At 29.2% G+C, this 26,351-nt stretch overlaps 1 protein-coding gene across 1 annotated transcript in view; it reads left to right on the top strand.

Annotated features, from left to right (window-relative positions):
- The first annotated feature begins 12,090 nt into the window (after positions 1-12,090).
- LOC111686359 (CUGBP Elav-like family member 1) overlaps positions 12,091-26,351 on the top strand; it is a 102,990-nt gene continuing 88,729 nt past the window's right edge. The window contains exon 1 of the mRNA XM_046948224.1: positions 12,091-12,758. Within this exon, the coding sequence (XP_046804180.1) occupies positions 12,091-12,758 (668 nt within the window). The remainder of the gene's footprint in view (positions 12,759-26,351) is intronic.

The raw sequence follows: 26,351 nt of genomic DNA on the forward strand, positions 1-26,351 counted from the left end.
GTGCCAGATCATCGAGGCAGGTTCTTCTGTCTGCTAAGGGCGTTAAGCGGTTTATTGAGCGTCGTTCAAAGCTATGATCAAACGGACATATCTTCGTATGCTTTTCTCGTATACAGGAAGGCCCTTCCTGGTAAACCTCGGTGGAGCTTCCAACTTTGTGATGTCAAGAAGAAACTGTTTAGTCAGCATCACATTATGTTCCTCGACTGGAAGGACCTTCATTTTCTCATGTAAATGGTGCTCCGAGGTTATGTGCATGTAAACCGGTACAGTATGTAGGGCAGCATTTTGACAGCTTTGAATATTTCTCCACTGGGTATCACTTTGCAAAGGAGAAGACCACACTGGAGCAGAATAATTGTCTACTGATGGGCAAAATGTTTTATAGGTAGCCAACATTGTTTTTTTGTTCATTCCACAAGTGCTGCTGGCTGGAGCATTTAGATCTCGTTTCAACTTCGCAATCTTTGCGTAATTGCAGTGCCACGAACCGAGGAATTTGAGTTCCATCGACTAAGATGCTTAAATTCATGAAGACTTCACTGGTGACAGCATCAGGTTACGTCCAGTGAAGAAGTTATGTATTTCTCCGAGGTAACCATTCAATCAATTGCATAGCTCATCAACGTTTTGGCCCGTCGTCATAATGGTACAGTTCTTCACATTTGATATAACTTTCACACCTTGTGGATGTATGGAGAGTTTAGAGAGGTTGAAGTTAAACAGTAGGGGTTAAGACACTGCGCTGTGGTACTCTTTGTTTAACTCTACAGGTTTTTGAACATTTGTCTCTAAACTAAGACCTGGTTCACACTGGGAAACTTTTTCGAGAAACTTTTGTGTGTGGGAGAATGAGATGGTTGATATTTCTTTCTATTTCTCCCACACACAAAAATCAAGAGTTTCCCAAAAAAAGTTCCCTAGTGTGAACCAGGTCTAAACGAACCGCTGACGACCACTCATCTAATTCCTCAAGCTGTTGGGCATGTCGGACTGCAGGAAGTCCTAGAAGAGTGTGAAATGGCTGACTAAAACTAAAGACTAGTTTATTATTTTGGTCTGGGCTATGAACAAAGCCATTTGATTACCATTAACCACTTATATGTTAGTCATGTACTATGAATATCTTAATTTTTAAACTTGTGTGAATTATTTTCATTCACTCATTATAAAAACAAAGTCATTGTTTTGTTTACTAAGTCTTTAAACAATTTTATTACTTTTGTTTATGTGTGTAATGCTGTAAACAACAAAAACAACAACACAAAAGTCAAATATAAAATAAAAACATAAACTAAATGGTTTATTTTTTCCCTAGATTTTTCTTCATATTATTTTTTTCCTATAAATTCAAAAACCACTTGTTTGTTAAATATTGTTGAATCTTTAGTTTTTTGTTTCATTTTTTCAAATAGATTTTTTTTTATTTCGAGTTTTTATTTTCTCTAATACTCCGGTACTGTTGTTTTGAATTTTCTATGGGTTTGTTCGTCGTTTTTCTACTTGAATGGTTTTTATGTGATGTCATCTTATTTTATAAACTTCCGGGTTTCTTTTATACAACTTTGCAGACATAAAAACTAACACACACACACATGACCATAAATACTCGTTTACATTAATCGTTATAATCCTCTTCAGCATCATTCATCATATTTTCCTGCTTCGTTTTTTTAATAGTTTAAGCAAGAGGGTATGAAAAACAGTTAAAACATTTAACGCGTTTTTTTTTTTTTTTTGTATTACCAGCAGACTTTATGAGAGCTTTTTTAGCAATACTCACACATCCATACTTGTATGTATGTACTTGTATGTGTAAAATGTTTATGTGTAATCTTAGCTAGAATGTCTGTTTTTTGTTGGTTGGTGTTAGTGTATTCTATTCATAAAACTAGTGAAAATTCTTTATTTTTTCTTTAATGATTTTTTGCTTTTCCGGCTTCCTTTTGGCTTTAGTCTAGGTGCGAGAGTGAGTAGTGAAAAATTTTCCTCCATCCTTTTAATGTTTTCTAAGTAGGTTGTTAACCTGTGAAGGTGTGATTAAATACTCATGAAATCATTAAAACATTTAAGTATATTCTTTTAGGTACAAGTATCTGTGTTATTTTTTTCTTCCGTTGATTATTAAACTTGTTTTTCTATGACTTTAAATTGAGGGATGTATTTATGTGTTTGAGTTGGTTTTGTTGAGTGTCTTGGTAATAAAATAATTTACGAGCTGAAATTTCAATAGGTTTATTGTTTGTTTTTTTTATTAGTAAGGAAAAGTTTATGACTTTAAAATTACTCTATTGATTTTCAATTAGCTCTGAATGGGGGGTGGTAAATACTATGTTAGGGTTTTAGAAAGCTGATGGTAATGTTCAAAACATCATGAAGTAATCCTATTGTTCTAGTTTTAAATGAAATAAATTTAGTTTTGTTTGATATTATCTTTACACAAATATCTATTGGTGATTTATGAGAAAGCATGTCTTTTGGCTATAGCCTTGACTCTAAACCAGTCTTGACTAAAGATCAACCTATATACCTTATTATAGACTTGGATAATTTCTATAGTCTGTATAGATTTAATTATAAAAATGACTAAAGTCTTGACTGTAGATTAGTCTGCAGACTTCACTATAAACTAGTCTTTAGTTTTAACTATAAATGAGTCATCAACATTGACTATATATTAGTACATAGCCTTGTCTATAGATTACTATTATCTAGAGATCTGGTAGTAGAATTGAATATAGATTGGACAATAGACATGAATAGATTAGTATATAGTCTTGAATAGATTAGTCTATAGTCTTGACTACACACTATTCAATAGTCTTAACAATAAATAAGTCTATAGCCTTGACTATAGATTAGTCAATACTATTGACTATAGATTAGTCTATAATCTTTACTATAGATTGGTATCAACTGCATAATGTTTATAGACTTAAATATAGATTAGGTTCTAATCTTGACAATAGATTAGAATATAGAATAGTCTTTAGTCTTGACTTGAGATTAGGTTATAGTCTGAACTATATATTAGGCTATAGTGTACACTATAGACTAGTCTATATTATTTACTATAGATTAGTGTTAACTGCAGATTATGTTGTATACTTGACTATAGATTAAATTATAATATAGCCTGTAGATAAGACAATAGTCTTCACTATTGATTACTCTGTATACTAAATTGTAGAACGTAGACTTGCGTGTGTATTATGTTAAAGTCTTGACTATTGATTAGTCTATAGAATATGGATTAGTCTATAGTATTGACTTTAGATTAGGTTGTAGTCTGGACTATATATTGGCTTAAAGTACAGACCAATTTTATTAACTGTAGGTTAGTGTTAACTGGTTGTAGGCTTGACTATAGATTGGGTTATATTCTTAAATAGAGATAAGACTAGATCTACAGATGATATATCTCTCTATAGAATATACATTAGTCTTGACATTATATTAGATTATAGTCTGGACTATTTATTATTCTATATAATGTTGACTATGGACTTGACTCGTATATAGTTTTGACTGTAGGTTAGTATAGAAAAATCTGTAAATAGGAGAGATCCTTACACTAGCCTATAGGGTCGATTGTAAATTTTTCTTTACTAAAATTTAGTTCACAGTCTATAGTCTTGATTATGAATGCTATAGTTTATAGTCTAATCCACAGTCTTCTCTGACGTTTTAGGTCATTTATTGCTATAAAAAACTATGTTTTGCAAAATCGGAAAATTAGATTGTATGGAACCTAGGTGAGCTAATGAAAAGATTGCAACAATTTTCAATAGGCATCATCCTTGTACACTTGTGATGCAAATTTTATTAAAATATCTTGCAAAATGTGACCTGTAGCTTGCACACAAGTTTTACATGGACAGCCAGCCGGACAGACGAACGGACATGTCTTATTTGACTCAAAAAATTTATATGAAATTGTCTTTGAACCTTAGCAACAAAACTCTACTATTAATAAAAAGAACAACTTTTCTAAATTAACAAAGCTGTTCTTTTTTGTTTAATTTAAAATTCAAATAGTATTTTTAATATAAATTCTTAATAACAATACATTGTTGCACATTTTTCTTTCAAATCTTTTATATTTATTTAACTAAAAAAGAACAAAAACAAAATAATAATAAATATTTCTCTTAAATAATATTTAAATATTTTTCTTAGAAAAAAGTAAATAAAATGTTTCCATATTTTCTAACAAATTGTTATAATTTTAAACAACTTTTACATTTTGTCTTAAATAAACTGCTGTTGCTGCAACAAATAAAACCATATTTCACAAGATTTGAGTAGAATAAATATTTATTGAAAAATAGAAAGAAATAAAAAAAACATTTATTGTTTTGATCTTTATAGACTTAAGAATGTGACAGGTTGCTTTAGCACATGTAAATAGACACATTTATACCCATACCCTTGAAATACTAATACTGAATACAAAAATGACAGAAAAGAATAGAGAAAAGAAATAATATAAATAAAAAAACAACAAGTTAAAAAAATAACATATATTATATATATATATATATATATATATATATATATATATATATATATATATATATATATATATTATATTATAATATATATATATATATAAGTACATGCATATTTATATGCACACCCACTCATATGTATATAGACAAATGCAAACATCCTTTAAAGCTTAAAATTTAAAAAAAAGGACATGCAGAAAAAAATCCCTATTTGTAAGTTTTATATGTCAAAGATGAAAGACGAAAAGCAGAAGGAAAAAACACTCTACATACTTGAAAAATATTGTTGCACTTTATCATCAAGACATTTATGTTATTTTGTAGTTGTTTGTTACAAATACATATACACACATATAAAAGCAGATATGCATATGTAGGGGCAATCTGAAAAGACATTTTTTCGAAGGCTGTCTTTTATGGCAGAGTTTTTAGATAATTTTTCTCTTTGGTTGTGTTAAAAGGTTCTGTATTAATCAAACAAATAAAATTCAAAATAAGTCCACCGGGGGCATGTTACCTTGGTAAAGCCTCTGCTTTGGTGTTACTGCAATCCCGGGGTATAAAGAGGTGGCCAATACCTCTAGTCTGGCCGGGACTAAAAAATTGGTTGCAGATTACATTGATTGAAAGAGGTCGGACCAGAGCACCGCATAATCTGGTACTACGGGTGGCAAGTTGCCCGCAGGACTATGTCCTAGCTGGTCAGTTGGTTAAGGTTCCTTCGGGAACCACGTAGTGGCTGTGGTTTAAACCCAAATTCGCGGGAAGAGTAAGTGGCGGTTAAAAGACTAATGTAAGGTAAAGTCAATATTTCGGGATAAGTTCGGTGCTGATACCCCACAGGGGAGTGACTGTGGAACTAAGCGTTGAAAATGAGTTGGTGTTATTTGTATATGGTACGGGATGAATGTGAGGTACGGCGGACCTTACCCCACCCGTCTACCTATAATGAATGTGTCGTATGAATGAGCTGTGTACTGAGTTGAATGATGATGAATGAAAGGTATCATATACATATGATACCATTGAATTTTCCTTCCATGTCCAGATATGTTCAGAGTATACTCTGCTCATATCAGAATTAACACAGTGTGTCCCTGTGAGTAAGAACAATGTCTTCGGCTTATTGATGGATCGTACTTCGGTCCACCGGTTACGTCTCTAGGTGCTGTTGTCAAATCAGTAGAGTCCATCCAAGGATCAGCGATAAGATAGCTCGAGTGCTTCAGCAATGTATTTGTGCATGGACCGGTCAAAGCCAAAGTATAAAAATTGCTACCTGAGTTCTTCATTGAAGAATAAAGGGGCGATGGTAGACCGTTCTCAAAGTCTACCTAGTGGATGAAAAAGAACACTGTTAAATAAGGCCGTCAAGGCAGGTGTTCACGTTAAAACTTTCGACATTCATTTGAGAAAAGGGTGAAGAAAATTTCATTTTCTACATAAATCAATTCAAACTGTAAGCAATTTAATTATCATATGAATATAGAATAGTTCTCCATAAATCGAATAATTGACTGAAAAAGATTCTAAAGCAATGTATATATCTTGGTAGATTAGAAAAACTTTTCGCACTTTAAAAAAATGCAATTTCGATAACTCTTATTTCCAGTTTGACCTCGTCTTAATGTCCTAAATACATATGTGTATCTATAAAAAGAAACAATGAAGTCTATATCATTGAATTTCTTAATATTTACAGACACATTATATAAACTTGTAAAAAAGTATGTATGTATTGTAGCTGTATCAACATTTACAAATTTTATTTTCTTGATCATTTTGTTTTATTTTTTTTACTTTTTTTTCTATATACAAACACATTTATAACCTAATGTACATAGTAAAACATAAACTTCAAAATATATTTATATACTCTGACTATGCATGTTTATTTTAAAGCTTAGGTCAGCTACATTTCACATAAGCTTTTTGCTAAGTCAACTACAGCTTCATATAAATACAGTAAAAGCTATAGCAACTAAAACTACTGCTTAGTTCTATACTCTGCTACAAAAAAAGTAAAAAAATACCAGCAGTAACAGCAAAAAAAGAGCTACAAACAGCAACAATTTTATAAGGATTTTCATAACAATCTCTCACTCTCAGTTTTTTTTTTTATTATTTGTAAGTTTTATATACTGTTCTCCTCCTCTTCTGCTGTTAGTTTAAGTAAAAATTGTTTTGTTTGTTATAACTTGCTGTAGCATATTTTTAGTACAAAAGTAAAAAAATAATAAAAAAAATTTAAATAAGTATTTGTTGTTGTTGCATGCAACAAGATGAAGTTATATGTATAAAAAAATAACTATAAATGTGTCTGTTTGAAAATATAAACTAAAGTATATGACATACGCTCCATTGCTTTTGTGTCGTTTGCTTACATTTCATTCTTTGTACTTTAATGCTCATCTGGTTTTTTGTTTGCTTAACACGCTGGCAAAACAGTGAGGCGAAATCCTGCAATATATACTTTTTATGTTATATGGGAAAAATTTTTTTGATTTACAATATCCTTATAATTTTTCTGCCGGTTTTCCCTGTGACGGATGTGCACTCTTCTGAATTTATTCATTCATATGTGGTAGTCTACCAATCGATTCACTACGTAAGCTTAAACAGTTAGTTAGTTAGATAGTTAGTTAGATAGTTAGTTAGGTAGTTAGTTAGTTAGTTAGTTAGTTAGTTAGAAAGTTAGTTAGTTAGTTAGTTAGTTAGTTAGTTAGTTAGTTAGTTAGTCAGTTAGTTAGTTAAACGTTTAGCCCACTGTAACCAACTGAAGAAAATAAACTTGTATACATAAGTATGTACAAATTTGTTTGTATATTTATTGCATGTGTTTATTCCGTGGTAGCTGCAATGACTTTAAGTTCGCCTCTACATACATACAAACATGCACAGGGATAGATGAATGTATCCCTGTATATTTTCCTCTTTAAGCTCTCACACTATAAATTAGCAAATTTTGTTCTACACATTTTTTTTAACATTTTCACACAGAAATAAAATACAAAAAATCTTTATTTACAAATGGGATAAACTAAGTTGCGAAAAACAAGAAACTGTAAGAAAAAGATAAATAAAATTGAAATAACAAAAACAACAACTAAAACACTTAACTCTGTAGATGAAGAGATTTTCTTGTAAATTAAAAAGGTGCTTTTACCAGCAGCATTCTGCAACAGGATGCACAAACATATTTCCTGTCCTTTTGCTTTTCTCAAGAAAAACAATGTATTTATTAAAAAAAAAAACGTTTAAAAGACCTCTTAAGGATTATGTTGAAATAATATTGTATTCCTGGTAGGAGTACGATAAACTTTAACAGTTGAAGTATATGACAGTAGAGTATTGTTTTGTTTTGGTACAACTAAAGTTGCTTTTGTGCAAATGACATTGAAAGTTAAGTGAAAAGTATAAAACTATAAGTTTTAAGAAATGTTTGAATTTATTATTGAATTTATAGTTGAAAGATAACTTTTAATTAGATTGAATATATTTCCATAAAACAAAACTAATTTCAGATATAGTTCAGTTCTAGTTCAGTTCTAGTTCAGTTCTAGTTCAGTTCTAGTTCAGTTCTAGTTCAGTTCTAGTTCAATTCTAGTTCAGTTCTAGTTCAGTTCTAGTTCAGTTCTAGTTCAGTTCTAATTCAGTTCTAATTCAGTTCTAGTTCAGTTCTAGTTCAGTTCTAGTTCAGTTCTAGTTCAGTTCTAGTTCAGTTCTAGTTCAGTTCTAGTTCAGTTCTAGTTCAGTTCTAGTTCAGTTCTAGTTCAGTTCTAGTTCACTTCTAGTTCACTTCTAGTTCACTTCTAGTTCACTTCTAGTTCAGTTCTAGTTCAGTTCTAGTTCAGTTCTAGTTCAGTTCTAGTTCAGTTCTAGTTCAGTTCTAGTTCAGTTCTAGTTCAGTTCTAGTTCAGTTCTAGTTCAGTTCTAGTTCAGTTCTAGTTCAGTTCTAGTTCAGTTCTAGTTCAGTTCTAGTTCAGTTCTAGTTCAGTTCTAGTTCAGTTCTAGTTCAGTTCTAGTTCAGTTCTAGTTCAGTTCTAGTTCAGTTCTAGTTCAGTTCTAGTTCAGTTCTAGTTTCAGTTCTAGTTCAGTTCTAGTTCAGTTCTAGTTCAGTTCTAGTTCAGTTCTAGTTCAGTTCTAGTTCAGTTCTAGTTCAGTTCTAGTTCAGTTCTAGTTCAGTTCTAGTTCAGTTCTAGTTCAGTTCTAGTTCAGTTCTAGTTCATTCTAGTTCAGTTCTAGTTCAGTTCTAGTTCAGTTCTAGTTCAGTTCTAGTTCAGTAGTTCAGTTCTAGTTCAGTTCTAGTTCAGTTCTAGTTCAGTTCTAGTTCAGTTCTAGTTCAGTTCTAGTTCAGTTCTAGTTCAGTTCTAGTTCAGTTCTAGTTCAGTTCTAGTTCAGTTCTAGTTCAGTTCTAGTTCAGTTCTAGTTCAGTTCTAGTTCAGTTCTAGTTCAGTTCTAGTTCAGTTCTAGTTCAGTTCTAGTTCAGTTCTTAGTTCAGTTCTAGTTCAGTTTCTAGTTCAGTTCTAGTTCAGTTCTAGTTCAGTTCTAGTTCAGTTCTAGTTCAGTTCTCTAGTTCAGTTCTAGTTCAGTTCTAGTTCAGTTCTAGTTCAGTTCTAGTTCAGTTCTAGTTCAGTTCTAGTTCAGTTCTAGTTCAGTTCTAGTTCAGTTCTAGTTCAGTTCTAGTTCAGTTTCTAGTTCAGTTCTAGTTCAGTTCTAGTTCAGTTCTAGTTCAGTTCTAGTTCAGTTCTAGTTCAGTTCTAGTTCAGTTCTAGTTCAGTTCTAGTTCAGTTCTAGTTCAGTTCTAGTTCAGTTCTATTTCAGTTCAGTTCAGTTCTAGTTCAGTTCTAGTTCAGTTCTAGTTCAGTTCTAGTTCAGTTCTAGTTCAGTTCTAGTTCAGTTCTAGTTCAGTTCTAGTTCAGTTCTAGTTCAGTTCTAGTTCAGTTCTAGTTCAGTTCTAGTTCAGTTCTAGTTCTAGTTCAGTTCTAGTTCAGTTCTAGTTCAGTTCTAGTTCAGTTCTAGTTCAGTTCTAGTTCAGTTCTAGTTCAGTTCTAGTTCAGTTCTAGTTCAGTTCTAGTTCAGTTCTAGTTCAGTTCTAGTTCAGTTCTAGTTAAGTTCTAGTTAGATTCTAGTTCAGTTCTAGTTCAGTTTCTAGTTCAGTTCTAGTTCAGTTCTAGTTCAGTTCTAGTTCAGTTCTAGTTCAGTTCTAGTTCAGTTCTAGTTCAGTTCTAGTTCAGTTCTAGTTCAGTTCTAGTTCAGTTCTAGTTCAGTTCTAGTTCAGTTCTAGTTCTAGTTCAGTTCTAGTTCAGTTCTAGTTCAGTTCTAGTTCAGTTCTAGTTCAGTTCTAGTTCAGTTCTAGTTCAGTTCTAGTTCAGTTCTAGTTCAGTTCTAGTTCAGTTCTAGTTCAGTTCTAGTTCAGTTCTAGTTCAGTTCTAGTTTAAGTTCTAGTTAAGTTCTAGTTCAGTTCTAGTTCAGTTCTAGTTCAGTTCTAGTTCAGTTCTAGTTCAGTTCTAGTTCAGTTCTAGTTCAGTTCTAGTTCAGTTCTAGTTCAGTTCTAGTTCAGTTCTAGTTCAGTTCTAGTTCAGTTCTAGTTCAGTTCTAGTTCAGTTCTAGTTCAGTTCTAGTTCAGTTCTAGTTCAGTTCTAGTTCAGTTCTAATTCAGTTTCTAGTTCAGTTCTAGTTCAGTTCTAGTTCAGTTCTAGTTCAGTTCTAGTTCAGTTCTAGTTCAGTTCTAGTTCAGTTCTAGTTCAGTTTCTAGTTCAGTTCTAGTTCAGTTCTAGTTCGTTCTAGTTCAGTTCTAGTTCAGTTCTAGTTCAGTTCTAGTTCAGTTCTAGTTCAGTTCTAGTTCAGTTCTAGTTCAGTTCTAGTTCAGTTCTAGTTCAGTTCTAGTTCAGTTCTAGTTCAGTTCTAGTTCAGTTCTAGTTCAGTTCTAGTTCAGTTCTAGTTCAGTTCTAGTTCAGTTCTAGTTCAGTTCTAGTTCAGTTCTAGTTCAGTTCTAGTTCAGTTCTAGTTCAGTTCTAGTTCAGTTTCTAGTTCAGTTCTAGTTCAGTTCTAGTTCAGTTCTAGTTCAGTTCTAGTTCAGTTCTAGTTCAGTTCTAGTTCAGTTCTAGTTCAGTTCTAGTTCAGTTCTAGTTCAGTTCTAGTTCAGTTCTAGTTCAGTTCTAGTTCAGTTCTAGTTCAGTTCTAGTTCAGTTCTAGTTCAGTTCTAGTTCAGTTCTAGTTCAGTTCTAGTTCAGTTCTAGTTCAGTTCTAGTTCAGTTCTAGTTCAGTTTCTAGTTCAGTTCTAGTTCAGTTCTAGTTCAGTTCTAGTTCAGTTCTAGTTCAGTTCTAGTTCAGTTCTAGTTCAGTTCTAGTTCAGTTCTAGTTCAGTTCTAGTTCAGTCCTAGTTCAGTTCTAGTTCAGTTCTAGTTCAGTTCTAGTTCAGTTCTAGTTCAGTTCTAGTTCAGTTCTAGTTCAGTTCTAGTTCAGTTCTAGTTCAGTTCTAGTTCAGTTCTAGTTCAGTTCTAGTTCAGTTCTAGTTCAGTTCTAGTTCAGTTCTAGTTCAGTTCTAGTTCAGTTCTAGTTCAGTTCTAGTTCAGTCCTAGTTCAGTTCTAGTTCAGTTCTAAATCAGTTCTAGTTCAGTCCTAAATCAGTTCTCGTTCAGTTCTAGTTCAGTTCTAGTTTAGTTCTAATTCTGGTTCAGTTTAATCAATTAATTTAAAATAAAATATGTATACATATATGTATGTATATGTGTATATGTATGTATAGATACTACAAAATTTTAACATGATGTTAATAAATTTATATTTTGCATGTTGAGATATTTAAATCTACTCAAATGTTTTATACTCACACCTTAAAACTAGAATAATTGAATAACAAATTTGAAATTTTAGCAACAATAAAAGCAAAAATATTTTCATTTTAGAAGTGAGTGGGAAAAAATAAAAATTAAGGTTTTTCATATATTTATAAAGTTATAAAATTTTACGCTATTTAGATTAACACGCAAAGGTAGCCAGAGGACATAAAATCCCACTAGATTTGTTTGCTTAAAATTTTATTGATATATGCATAGTTATGTAAAAAAATCATGTGTGGTGGAAACATTTTTTGATTTAAGCATTCGGTGTGTTGGTATTTATTTCTTGTATAAACTTTAAAACATTTTAAATAAAACAAAATTAAAATTGTTTTTAACAAAAAAATCATATTTTTAACATAAAAATTCATTGTTTTACTAATCGCCATTTTTTACCAAAATTTTTTCTCCATACTTTTTTCCTTCAGGCAACAGCACGAGAAAAAATCGTAAAATCTAAAAAACTATAGAAAATTATTAAAGTAAAAACTAAATCAATAAAGTGCAAAATAATAAAATACCACATAAAACACTTTAAAAATTTATTAACAAAAAGAGTGAGGAAGCTCTTAAAAATTTAATAAAGTGTAGAAAGAAAATTGAAAAGAACATATTTAAAATTTAACGGTTTAAGAGGAATAAACTTAAAGGGAAATTAAAAAATAAATTATAAAGAGCAGCCAAAGCAGCCAGAAAAGCAAAACAAAATTTTCATAATTAAGAAGTTAACATAAATGTTAAGTTCGCTTGATGCATTAGCTAGTAAAATATCACCTGGCTCAGGAAACAAATCTCCGTCCCAGCAGCAACTTCAGCAACAGCAAACAACTCAACAACAGTTGTCACCAACAAGTTACTATCAACAGGAGTGCATAGACAATCAACAGCAGCAGCAATCATCTCATACTCATTCTTTACGTTTAAACGGTAATCATTACAATGTTGGTGGCTTGGATAGCAATGGAAACAAATTATGTCACATCACTCACAATACCATACATCCCTATCACAAACAACCGAATTCACCAAACAGCAGCCACAGCAACAACAACAACACCAGCAGCAACCACCACCATAACCACAATCATAGCACGAACCTTGCCAACAGTTTGCTGCAACAGCAAACAAAGTTGGCAACGTATACAACATCATCGACCCCACCAACGACACCGTTATCGGCCTCATCTCTCTCACCCCAAGAATGCCTGCAACAACAACAACAACATGAATTGTTTCAACAACAGCTGCAACAACGTCAACAGAGTTTGCAACAACAGCAGATGCAGCATCAACGCCAACAACAGTCACTCTCTTCTGCTCCATTGTCGCCAACAACAACATCCTCCCATTCATACGACGAAAATGATTCCCAGCATGAGTTTAGCAGTTGTCTGAAGGAAAAGTAAGTAAAACTTCATTCATATCTATCTATACATACTCAGTCTCTATGTTGTTGTAGTTTTTGTAATTGGATATAAAGTTGTTGTTTTTCTTTCTTTTCTCATCTATACTTAAAAACATTTTCAGTACTCCTTATCACTCACACTTCCTCTCCATCACAAATTTGTTAAATTTTTCATGTGTGTTTTTTTTAAGACACTAAAGATGGAGGGAGGTGTTATTGTGTAAGTGTTTATAAATGAATGCATGTTATCCTGTTTCCTGGGTTTCCTTTGTATTCAACGCTCATAACAATTTACTAATTTTATTATTTGCTGATTTTTCTTTTTGTTCTTATTCTTTTTAAATCCAATAATGAGAGAGAAAATTTAATAAATTTTTGCTGTATGGGTGGGGGATTCATATAGAATGAAAAAAGGGAAAAGTAAGCATATGATTGCATTCGTTAACATGAATATCTGTAATTTGACGCGTTGAAATAATCAACACGTTGGTATTTCAGTGTAACAAAATCGTTAGTTTTAATGCGATATAGGGCGAAGGAATTATGATTACACTTTACAATAGACTGTAGACTAGAATATATAATATATTATATTCTAGAATAGTCTGCAGGATATAGTATGGACTAGACCATAGACTAGAATGTATAATAAACTAAAGACTATAGACTAGACTATAGACTAGACTATAGACTAGTCTAGTCTATAGTCTAGTCTATAGTAACTAGGCTGTAGACTACACTAAATAAAGACCAGACTATAGTCTAGGCTAAATTACAGGCTAAAATACAAGCTATAGACTTTATTTTACAACATACATTTACATTTTCTAAAAACATGCAGCTTTAAAATTTTTTAAAAATATTTTACAATTCTGTCTTTAGTAAAAAATATGTACGTATTATATGAAACCAACAGTAAAATATAATAATAATCTTAAAATCAAAATTACATTTTTGACAACTTTCCACATGCAAGCAATTCGTTCTTAGATAATAAATATCGAAAACCATGTTAAGCAGACAAATAAAAACAGATATTACAGAAAAAATAATAATTAAAATAGAGCGATAATATAATTAAAGTTAAAATATTTATATGTTTACATTTAATAAATATAAATCTTTAAAGTTTTAATAAATTTAGCAAAAATTAAACAGCAATCTCTGATGTATGTACATCCTTTCCAAATTGACCTGAACTGTAGACTAGACTATAGACTAGGCTATAGACTAGACTATAGACTAGACTATAGAATAGACTATAGAGTAGACTTTAGACTAGACTTTAGACTAGACTATAGACTAGACTATAGACTAGACTATAGACTAGACTATAGACTAGACTACAGACTAGACTACAGACTAGACTATAGACTAGACTATAGACTAGACTATAGACTAGACTGTAGACTAGACTATAGACTAGGCTATAGACTAGACTATAGACTAGACTATAGACTAGACTATAGAATAGACTATAGACTAGACTATAGACTAGACTATAGACTAGACTATAGACTAGACTATAGACTAGACTATAGACTAGACTATAGACTAGACTACAGACTAGACTATAGACTAGACTATAGACTAGACTATAGACTAGACTATAGACTAGACTACAGACTAGACTATAGACTAGACTATAGACTAGACTATAGACTAGACTATAGACTAGACTATAGACTAGACTATAGACTAGACTATAGACTAGACTATAGACTAGACTATAGACTAGACTATAGACTAGACTATAGACTAGACTATAGACTAGACTATAGACTAGACTATAGACTAGACTATAGACTAGACTATAGACTAGACTATAGACTAGACTATAGACTAGACTATAGACTAGACTATAGACTAGACTATAGACTAGACTTAGACTAGACTATAGACTAGACTATAGACTAGACTATAGACTAGACTATAGACTAGACTATAGACTAGACTATAGACTAGACTATAGACTAGACTATAGACTAGACTATAGACTAGACTATAGACTAGACTAAAGACTAGACTAAAGACTAGACTATAGACTAGACTATAGACTAGACTATAGACTAACTATAGACTAGACTATAGACTAGACTATAGACTAGACTATAGACTAGACTATAGACTAGACTATAGACTAGACTATAGACTAGACTATAGACTAGACTATAGACTAGACTATAGACTAGACTATAGACTAGACTATAGACTAGACTATAGACTAGACTATAGACTAGACTATAGACTGACTATAGACTAGACTATAGACTAGACTATAGACTAGACTATAGACTATAGACTATAGACTATAGACTATAGACAAGACTATAGACTAGACTATAGACTAGATACTATAGACTAGACTATAGACTAGACTATAGACTAGACTATAGACTAGACTATAGACTAGACTATAGACTAGACTATAGACTAGACTATAGACTAGACTATAGACTAGACTATAGACTAGACTATAGACTAGACTATAGACTAGACTATAGACTAGACTATAGACTAGACAATAGACTAGACTATAGACTAGACTATAGACTAGACTATAGACTAGACTATAGACTAGACTATAGACTAGACTATAGACTAGACTATAGACTAGACTATAGACTAGACTATAGACTAGACTATAGACTAGACTATAGACTAGACTATAGACTAGACTATAGACTAGACTATAGACTAGACTATAGACTAGACTATAGACTAGACTATAGACTAGACTATAGACTAGACTATAGACTAGACTATAGACTAGACTATAGACTAGACTATAGACTAGACTATAGACTAGACATAGACTATAGACTAGACTATAGACTAGACTATAGACTAGACTATAGACTAGACTAAAGACTAGACTATAGACTAGACTATAGACTAGACTATAGACTAGACTATAGACTAGACTATAGACTAGACTTAGACTTTACTATAGACTAGACTATAGACTAGACTATAGACTAGACTATAGACTAGACTATAGACTAGACTATAGACTAGACTATAGACTAGACTATAGACTAGACTATAGACTAGACTATAGACTAGACTATAGACTAGACTATAGACTAGACTATAGACTAGACTATAGACTAGACTATAGACTAGACTATAGACTAGACTATAGACTAGACTATAGACTAGACTATAGACTAGACTATAGACTAGACTATAGACTAGACTATAGACTAGACTATAGACTAGACTATAGACTAGACTATAGACTAGACTATAGACTAGACTATAGACTAGACTATAGACTAGACTATAGACTAGACTATAGACTAGACTATAGACTAGACTATAGACTAGACTATAGACTAGACTATAGACTAGACTATAGACTAGACTATAGACTAGACTATAGACTAGACTATAGACTAGACTATAGACTAGACTATAGACTAGACTATAGACTAGACTATAGACTAGACTATAGACTAGACTATAGACTAGACTATAGACTAGAATTAGGAAAAAAATAATTTTTAATTTCTCTAGCCATATTGCCATTATCACAAAGTCATATTAAATAAACTAAAGCATTAAAACAAAATTGTAACCAAAAAGAAACGAGAAATGTCAGAAAAAAATTAACTAAAGCAAAGGTAAAAGTAAAACTGTCACTATAAATACAATGTAACAAAAACAGTTTACGTGACAAATTACCAAAGGCAATACTAAATGAAAAAAAATAAATAACTCGTGCCGATTTTTAGTCCTGTACTCTACCAATAATATGAAACCTGTTTTTCAAATGGTGAAAGTAGTGTTTCTACAAAGTAGTAGTGTTGTTGGTGTTGATAGCAAATCCCAAATAGTCGAAAGACAGCAATAAACCAAAGACAAAATTTAACGAAATAAGTTAGAACAAACCAACAAAACAAAATTGTTTATTTCTCAGACACAAAGTTTTGCTAAATCCAATCATGGTTTCAATTTCACAAAACCTTGTATTTTAATACTTTTTGTTTAATTTTTTTCGTCTTGCTACAAGTGATTTCTTTTCTAACTTACCTTGTTTTACTTCTTAGAAAGAGGTGCAGGTTAAAGGGGGAACTGAACAATATTTATGTTGGTATAATATAACGCTTGACTAATTTAATGTTTTATAGCTTTTGACATATTGCTTAAGGAAAGTGTGAGTCTCCATGTGTATTTGTGTCTGAATAATATTATTTTACTACCAGTTACTAAACAGGCAACTTAACTGCCTACCTGTGTTAAATTTTACCTTTTACTTTTGAAAATTCTCCTACTTTTGTTTTTGTGTTAAATGTTGATTTTCTTGCATTTGATTTGTTTAAGTGTATAAACATTAGTGTCAATAACACTAAAACATTACCTATACAATAAAACTAAATATTTGTATAAGTGTAGGTAGTTTAATGCACATGTATACATATGTAAATATGTGTATATATATGTATGTGCAAAGAAGTATTGTATTTATATGTTTCATGTTAGACATGAAATTCTAACAATACGTCATTTATTATTTGCCAAACACAGCCCCATCCTGTGTTGGAGTGCAAACAAAAGGTGTAAAACAATATTTGATTGTTGGTCTTGATTATTATATTATTATTCCTTTATTGTAAATTATGTTCTTGAATGTGAGTATACTGCAGGGAATTAGATTAGTGTAAGATTTGTGTTAGTTAAAGAACAGTTCAAATCTGAAATGGTTATTAGATTTATTAGAATTTTTTATTAGGATAAAAAATAATTGCCATTGAGAAAAGAGGGGTTAGGCATTTAAAATATTTTAAGTATTAATAAAAGAACAGATATAAAATCTCTATAGAAAGGAAATCTGATCGAAAGTTTGTGCAGACGTTTGTAACACACAAACATTTTCAGTAAACAGGACAGATTTAGCTATGTCCGTCTGTCCATATATCAGTATGACGGTCTAAATGTCCATGTAAACCTTTTCTGCGGGCTGCAGGTCGAAAGTTGCAAAACAATTTCAATTTGGCACTTGCCTTTTGTTCTGACGGATGAACAAAGCCCATTACAAGTAATTCAAATCGTTATAATATTTCGCCTAGCCCCAATACAATTGTACCTCATGAATAGGGCTTTTGAGTTCATAATTATAATAAATGTTCTTGTAGCGTACATTGCCAAATGATACAAACATTTTTAGTAATGATCAAGTCTTATTTAAGAATTCAGAATATCACTTTAAGGCCTAAATTTACATCTATCACAATGAAATAAATAAATAACATTAATTTAGACGTTGCTCCAGTTTATTTATACGACCTTCTTTTGGAAAAAAATATTTTTTTTGTCAAACAAATTTTAAAAAAATCTCCCAAATTATTATTAAATATTAATATAAACTAGAGTACAGCTCCGCTTCCCAAATTTCCAATTTTAATATTTTTTAAGATTTTTTACTGAATTCCTTAAACTTATAAAGATATTTATAAATACTCTTCTTTCTAGAAGATGAATCTGTTGTTTACTTTTTATATTTTGTTTCTTGCTTTGTTTTTTCTTATTTAGTTCAAGCATACGTACGTGTGACTTTTGTTTCTATGTATTAGTAACAATTTTAAATGCTTATAGCTCCCAATGTTCTGAACCGATCTTATTAATACCTGAACAAATACCTTTAAAATGATATACCTTTGGCCAAGATCGGATTTATACTGTAAGAGTAAAAGGGGTCATAAAAACCGCCTCGTCTATTAATTATATAGATATTATAAATAATGAACATTTTTAAAATATTCACTTATGTAGGGTATCATATAGTCGGTTATGCCCTACTGTACATTCTTACTAGTTTATAGAAATAAAATGTGAAAACAATTTTTTATAACACAAAAAATTTTATAACAAATTTAAATTTCCATAAGTGCCTTCTCGCATGCGTATGAGTGATATTCTTGTCAATCATACGACATGATAAATAAAATGAAAAAAATTATTTTCGTTGATCTGATAGTGTGAACCTGAACTTAGAATTATGAAATTTTCACAGTAGTAAGGACTAAGTAGAAATTTTTGAAAATTTGTATATTTAAGGATAAATAAGGGGAAAATATGCTTAAAATAGGGTTTCCTAATTATCTTACACTATATAAGTGATACAAGGACCATAGTTTAGTTATTTGATATTTGTACTTTTATGCGGTGAAGTCTTATAAAAAAGTGATTTTTGAACCATTTTTGGCCCTTTTAGCACAGCCTGACAAAATCTAAAAATAGTCGAAACTCTTAAACCAAAATAAACCAAACAGGGATGAATCAGAATCTGATCTCAGGTTTTCCACATTACATTTGATATTTGAAATGTCGTGTACTGAAATTTGAGAAAACGCTAGTTTGGCCCTTTTTAAGATTAAAATTTTTTATGAAAATAAAATATATTTTAACTTGGGAGATATGGAAATAGAAATATTGCCTTTCACTTTACAATAGGTTAAGAGCCTTATTCATCATTAACTTTTTGATTGTACAATTCAAAAAATCTTAGAATTATACGTCAGTAGTAATTAGAAAAATTAGTTGGATCTGAAAAATGATTCATGTGAAGCCTCAGCTCGAGATGAAGAACTCGTGGTGCTATATTGAAGGTATGTGTGAAGTTGTTGTGAAGAAAACACAAATTCACAAGGATTTGTACGTTTATGTGAAAAAATCTCTTACTGTCAAATCTGATTTGGATAGACCCATTAGACTCCTGCAGAAACTATTTTCAATACAAATGATGGAATTCTGTTGCACATTATGTTTCAGAAATAGTGTCAACCGCATAATAACAGCAGAAGGTATTGGATTTGGAGTGTCTGATGAATAGATAGCCTCATTTTTGTCGAAAGGCTTATTTTTAAAATCAACGTCCCTATCAACGATGTTCTAAAAGATTTTGTTAATTTTAATTCATCAAAATTTTAAAATTCTTTTGAATTTTTATCTTCGAAATTGTAAAATGTTGTAAGTTGGTATTAAATAAAACAAAAACTACAATTTTAGCAAATTCTTACGATATAAAGATTACTTTAACAGCTTTAAATTTTTTTTAAAGAAAAATTCCTATTTTCGAAATTTTTTACGAAAACAAAGAAGCCTTATGCCTCTTCCATGTTTCGGCCTATTTGACCAACAAAAAAACGATTGGAATTTAGTTAAAAATGTTTAACCTTATTAATTTTTAATTTAACTTACGCCCGTTTGGATTTCAGAAAAAAAATTATCATAGGCATAAGTTTCATATCTCCGAAAACTGCAACTAATTTTTTAATGAAAAATAAGCTTAACTTTAGAAAATGTTAAACATTTTTGGTTTATTTATCATTTTAGAAGGATATTTGCTTCTTGTGAATAATTTGTTGAATGTAACTTATGGCTTTTTGGATTTCATATGACGATATATTCCAGTCTAAAGAATATTACGAAAATATACAAACAAATAACGGTGAAGCACTCATTGTTAATGCTAAGGCTTATTTGTAATCCTTGTCACGACAATTTAAAATGTGTTTTCATAAGGAATTGGAATTTATAATTTTTTTTGTAAAACAAAAGTGCAAAATGTGCAAAAATACGTATTTTTATACCCTACAGGGGTAGGGCCTACACCACTTTAGTGGGGAGGGTATATTGGGTTTGTGCTGATGTTTATAACGCACAACAATATTGGTCCTATACCTACCTTAAAGTATGCCAATCGGCTCAGAATCATTTTCTGATTCGAATTAGCTATGTCCGTCCGTCCATGTAAAACTTTCTAATCAAACTACAGGCAGCAATTTTGAAGATAATTTAATGAAATTTGGTGGTTAGTACTTTCCTTAAATGACATCGCACTAAAATAAAGACTTAAACTGTAAGTTTTTCTTGATATGTAGTATTGTGCTAAATTAATTATTAAAAATTAGATGGGTCAGTTTACAAACCTATAGTTTAACTTAAAGCAAATAATTTAATATATTTTAGGTCAACAAAATAAAACAAACTAATAATTAATGACAAAGTTTAGAAACTAAAAGACAACTTTAAAACAAATTTACAAAATTTAAATATTCCTCTTAACATATTAAATTTTAATTATGCCCCAACATAACTTTCAATCAGACTGTCAATTTATACAAAAATATTTTCAAATAATTTCCATAGATTGTAGTAGACAACCTCACGTTTACGACTAACAACTACAAATCAATGTTTAGTGGTTTTATTAAAAAAACACATATTATCAAATTCTGTCAATCTAATCAAATAGTGTTGACATAACCTAAAACATACAAAAAACTGATTTCAAATACACACATGTAGATAATGAAAACAAAAAAAAAAAAAAAGAAATAACTAAAAAGATAACTGTCAAATTTTCACATAACTCACCATGAGTATGTATAAAGGATTTTATAAATAAAACATTAAATTTTGTGCAATATGTAGACAACTATAAGCTGGAGTAAAAAAAACACAAAACATTTTTATATAATAAAATAATGAAAAAATCTAAAAAATTGTATATGACCAACCAACATGCCCGCAGTTTTGTGGTTAAAAGTTCAATGTAAAACAAAATACTTAAAATAAAAAAAAATAAATAAAATTATAAAAAAAAATTGCAAAAACTAATAAAATACACATTTTTGCAACTAAACGAACTACTACTAGCTGTGCCTTACACCAGCAAATTCTCGTTTAAAGTTTATTTTTTTTTTTTAGTTTTTTCTCCATTAATCCTTTTTGGCTACTTGCTTGTTTCTGCATGTAAAGCACAACAATCGTTCTTTTTTTCATTTTTGCTAACAACCACTAAAAACCATGGAAACTCTGCACTAGCTGGCATACTCTATTGAATATAGATTTTTTTCAAAGTTACAAAAAAAAAAACTGAAAGTTTTTTATATTTATTTTACGAGACGCTTGTTGGGTATTGGCTACTTACCACCCTCGAGACAAAGGCAAAAAAAAATCATGCTAAAGCTTTTTTTTGCCAATATGTTGAAGTTATAAAATGGCTGCAAAGTGCAGTAATAGACAACCTGATGGAAAATAAAAGTTTTTATTTAGATGCAAAAACTATTTAAAGGATTTTTTCCTACTTATATAGTAACTTAATTTAAATTTCAGCGATGCACAACAGAAATATGAACGATTTTCAGTAGAAAATTTTTTTTGCAAAAGAAAAAAATAATAAAATTATAAAATATTTATTTAAATTATATATACAAAAAGCCTTTTTTAAATTTTAATCTAAAAGTTTTAAAAACATTTTTTCAGTTCTAAACTTTTTCGAATCAAAAAAAGTTTTTAAAATTTTTATAAAAACTCATATTTTCTTAAAAAGAGTTTTTAACTCTTTTATAAAAAATAAAAAAGCTATTTTCGCTTATTTTTTTATTAATTTTTTCTTAAACAAAAAATGTAATAAATATAGTTTAACTTTTAATAAAAAGCTTTTTAATATAAAAAAGAGCTTTTTACTATGTAAAAGGACCAATCATTAAGGTATGTTAAGAAAGTTTTTTTTTTGGTGAATAAATTTACAAAGAAATAAATCTTTTATTTAAGCATAAGAAAAAGCTTTTATTAGCTTTTAATTTTTAAAACAAAAAAGTCTATGCTTTAACATTAAATGTTATACTTTTTCAAAGAAAAACGCTTTTTCAAATGTTTTATAGAAAAAAACTTTTTCAAACAAAGATTTTCAAACATTAACAAAATATAAAACTTTTTTCAAAACTTTTTCTTAACCAAACACTTTTTTACTAGAAAAAGATTTTAGAAACATTATTTACAAATATTTGCCCAAACCTTAAAATAAAGATTGTTTTGAAATTTGGCCAAAATAAACAAACTTTTATCAAAAGCTTATGAAAAAGCTCTTATAAACATATAAAAGATTTACATTATCAAAAGAAAAAAAATGTTTTGCTTCTTTTATAACAAGAATTTCTCGTATTAAAAGAATCTTTTTAAGTTTTTAGGAATTTTTTTTCAAATTTAAAACTTTTATCAAGTATATTTTTAAAATAAAGCTTTTTTGAATTTTTACCAAGAAAGCGTTTATCAAAATTCTAACAAAAAGCTTTTATTTTTAAGACAAAAACTTTTTTCACTATAAAAAGCTTCGTTTTACTTTAACAAAAGAAATAATTGGTTTTGCTTGTTAAATAACAAGCTTTTTTCACTTCTTTAAAAGAGCTTTCAGAAAACAAGAAAAAAGCCTCGTTCGATTTTATCAAAACAAATAATTGGTTTTGTCTCTTAAATAATAAGCTCTTTACTTATATTTTTTTAAGAGCTTTTAGAAAACAAGAAAAAGCCTCCTTCTACTTTATCAAATAATAAGCTTTCTCACTTCTGTTTTTCTAAAGAGCTTTTTTCAAGAAAATTATACACTTCCGATGTTAAGTTTTTTTTAAATATTTAAGTATAAAGCTTTAGTAAAATTTATTTTTTTTTTAAACAAAATTATTTCATAACAAAATGTTTTAAAGTTTTATTTCATTAATTTCATTATAAGGCAAAGCTTATTTTTCAAATAAAAAGCTTTTTTTCACTTCTATTCACAAGAAAAAGCCCTAATCATCTTTATCAAAAGAAATAATTGGATTTGCTTGTTAAATGATCAGCTTTTTTACTTCAGTTTTTTTAAGGGCTTTTAGAAAACAAGAAAAAGCCTCTTTCTACTTCATCAAATAAATTAATTAATTTTCTTTTTTTAGAGCTTTTTTTCAAGAAAATTCAAGGAAAGCTAAACACTTCCAAAGCTAAGCTTTTTAAAAACTATTTAAATACTAAGCTTAAGGAAAATTTTAAAAGTTTTATTTCATTATAAGACAAAGCTTGTTTTTCCTTTCAAAAAAAGCTTTTTTCACTTATTTTTTAAAATAAAATAAATAAATAGTAAATAATATTTTTTTCAAAACTTTTTTTTTCAATAAAAACAAAAATACACTTTCAAAATATTGAAAAAAAAACTTAAAAAAAGTTTTTTTTTATTTTTAAAGAAATGTTTTTTTTAAAAAAAAAGCTTTTTTACTTATTTTTTAAAATAAAATATTAAATAATAATTTTTTTTTTCAAAACTTTTTTTTAATAAAAACAAAAATACACTTTCAAAATATTGAAAAAAAAAAATTAAAAAAAGTTTTTTCTTTGTAAAGAAATGTTTTTTTACAAAAGAAAATAGTATTTAATTTCAAAGTAAAGCCTCTTTCAAAATAGAAAGCTTTTATTAAAAGCTTAAAAACATATTAATTTTAAAAAGCAGAAAACTTTTTTTTACAAAAAATCTTTGTTTTACTTCACCATGAAGAGAAACTTTCTAGTATTTTATAAGATTTCATTCAATTTGCATTTTAGTTTGTTGGTTTATAATGGTAAAAATTTCAAAACAATTCGAAACATATTGTTTTTGAAAAATTAATATAAAATTTGGAATAATATTTGTGCGCACAAAATGAGTGTTTTTAAAACTTCCCTTATATTAAAAAATTACTCGAAAAATGTCCAGCGTTTTCACTCAAAGATTTGCAATTTTGTTTCTTTTCAAAATTTCGCAAAATATTGCATAAAGCCAAACTTTTTACCTGCATTTTTATGTTTAAAACAACTTTAAAATAAACTTTTCAAATCATGTCTTATTAAAATATTTACACAAATATCTTGTTATTTTTAAAACTATTTTGCATTTAATAATATTTACCACATTTTCAACTTAAGAATTCTTCAAATTGTTAAAACTGATGTGAAAACTACCACCAAATTTTTCCCTTAGTTTAGTTTCAATACTCTGTCACTTTAACTTCTAACTACACTATATTATTATTATTTTTTCATTTTCATACTTCTTGTTCCACCACAACATTTGTTATTTATTTGATTTGACAAAAAAAAAACTCGAAAAAAACACGAAACTGCCAAACCAATAATAACGAAAAAAATAAAATAATAATAATAACGACAAAATATGTTTTAATATTATTTTCAATTTGAACATTTATTATGTTGATGGTAAACAAGTCAATAACAGCATTAGCAGCAGCAGCATACAATAACAAGCAAAAGCTGTAATGGAAAATATATTCAAAACTTTATTAAATAAAATGAAAAAAATATTTGCTGTTAAAGAAAACCAACCTCAGTATAAATATACAAAACAAAAACAGAAAAAAAACAAATCGAGACAAAATGTCTGGAAAATTTCATTTTGTGTAGAGTTTGATTTTTTTTTTAATTTTTACAAAATATATTTATTACAAAACAAATTGTTTATTTTTAAATTGAAAGTTTAAAGGAATTTTCTAATCAAAAAGCAGTTTTTTTAAATGTTTACAACTTTTTTAATTTGACGACAAATACTTTAGGTTAAATAAAGTTTAAATAACTTTGCTCTAACTTGAGAGGATGTTTATGATAGACTTTTCAAAGGCAAACAAGTAAAAAAGGAAACATTTATATAATTAAATGGTGGATTTTTTCATTCTCAATAAAATTACAAAATATTGTTGTATTTCTAAATACAACATTAAAAGAAAATTTAAAAATACTTTAGTACCTTTAATAGTTTATCAAAACTCTCTTCTTATACCTATATTATCATTCAATCAGTACCCTACATTTCCTTCATTGCTGTATATTTAAACACGTTTCCCTGTTTTCTTTATAAATTGCTTGCCATTTATAGTTTTGGCATAATCATACATATGCAAGTTTTTTTGTGCTCTAGTTTCCTTGGTCTATAATTTTCTTGGACTGCAGCAACAAGAAGAATAATGTGGTAACTATGAGTTTGCTTATGGCGTTTTTGCTTTGTGTTCCACATAGCTAAAAAGGTGTGAGCCTAACAAAAAGGTAGTTGTTGTAATTATAGTGTTACGATTTTGACAAAGATGGACATATGCTGCAGTTAAAATAAAATACTTTTATTATATTTTAATTTTAAGCAGTAAAGATTTACAGATATTTAAACAAATACATTGTCATGTAGTTTAAGTATGCGTAATATCACATTATCTATTTCATTATTATAACTCATACGCCCCTGAAAAACATACTAAATAATAATTATAATCAATGTAGCTTTTTTATATAATTTTTACTTTATAACTCCCATTTCTGTTTCATAATTCAATCATTGTTTATATGTATGTATGGGTCATATTGAAAATGAAATTGCTGTGCATTTGAAAATTATTCATAATCACGTTAGAAGTTCAACGTACATGTGTGGTTTAGTCTTTTGAAATTTATTCTATAACACACAAAATATTAGGTCAAATTATTAATATTTTAAACATTAGATAAAATTGCAGTGTTATATTATAAAAAATATTCGATTAGCCTTATAGCTATAATTTAAAAACGTGAATAAAATTTTCAATTGTAAAAATCTTAAATATTAAAAAAAAATTAAACAACAAGCGTAGGACTGAAACCTTGTTCTTGTTCTGTTCTAGTTCTGTTCTAGTTCTGTTCTAGTAATGTTCTAGTTCTGTTCTAGTTCTGTTCTAGTTCTGTTCTAGTAATGTTCTAGTTCTGTTCTAGTTCTGTTCTAGTTCTGTTCTAGTTCTGTTCTAGTTCTGTTCTAGT

Source organism: Lucilia cuprina, chromosome 2 (genome assembly GCF_022045245.1).
Source record: "Lucilia cuprina isolate Lc7/37 chromosome 2, ASM2204524v1, whole genome shotgun sequence".
Lineage (NCBI taxonomy): Eukaryota > Metazoa > Arthropoda > Insecta > Diptera > Calliphoridae > Lucilia > Lucilia cuprina.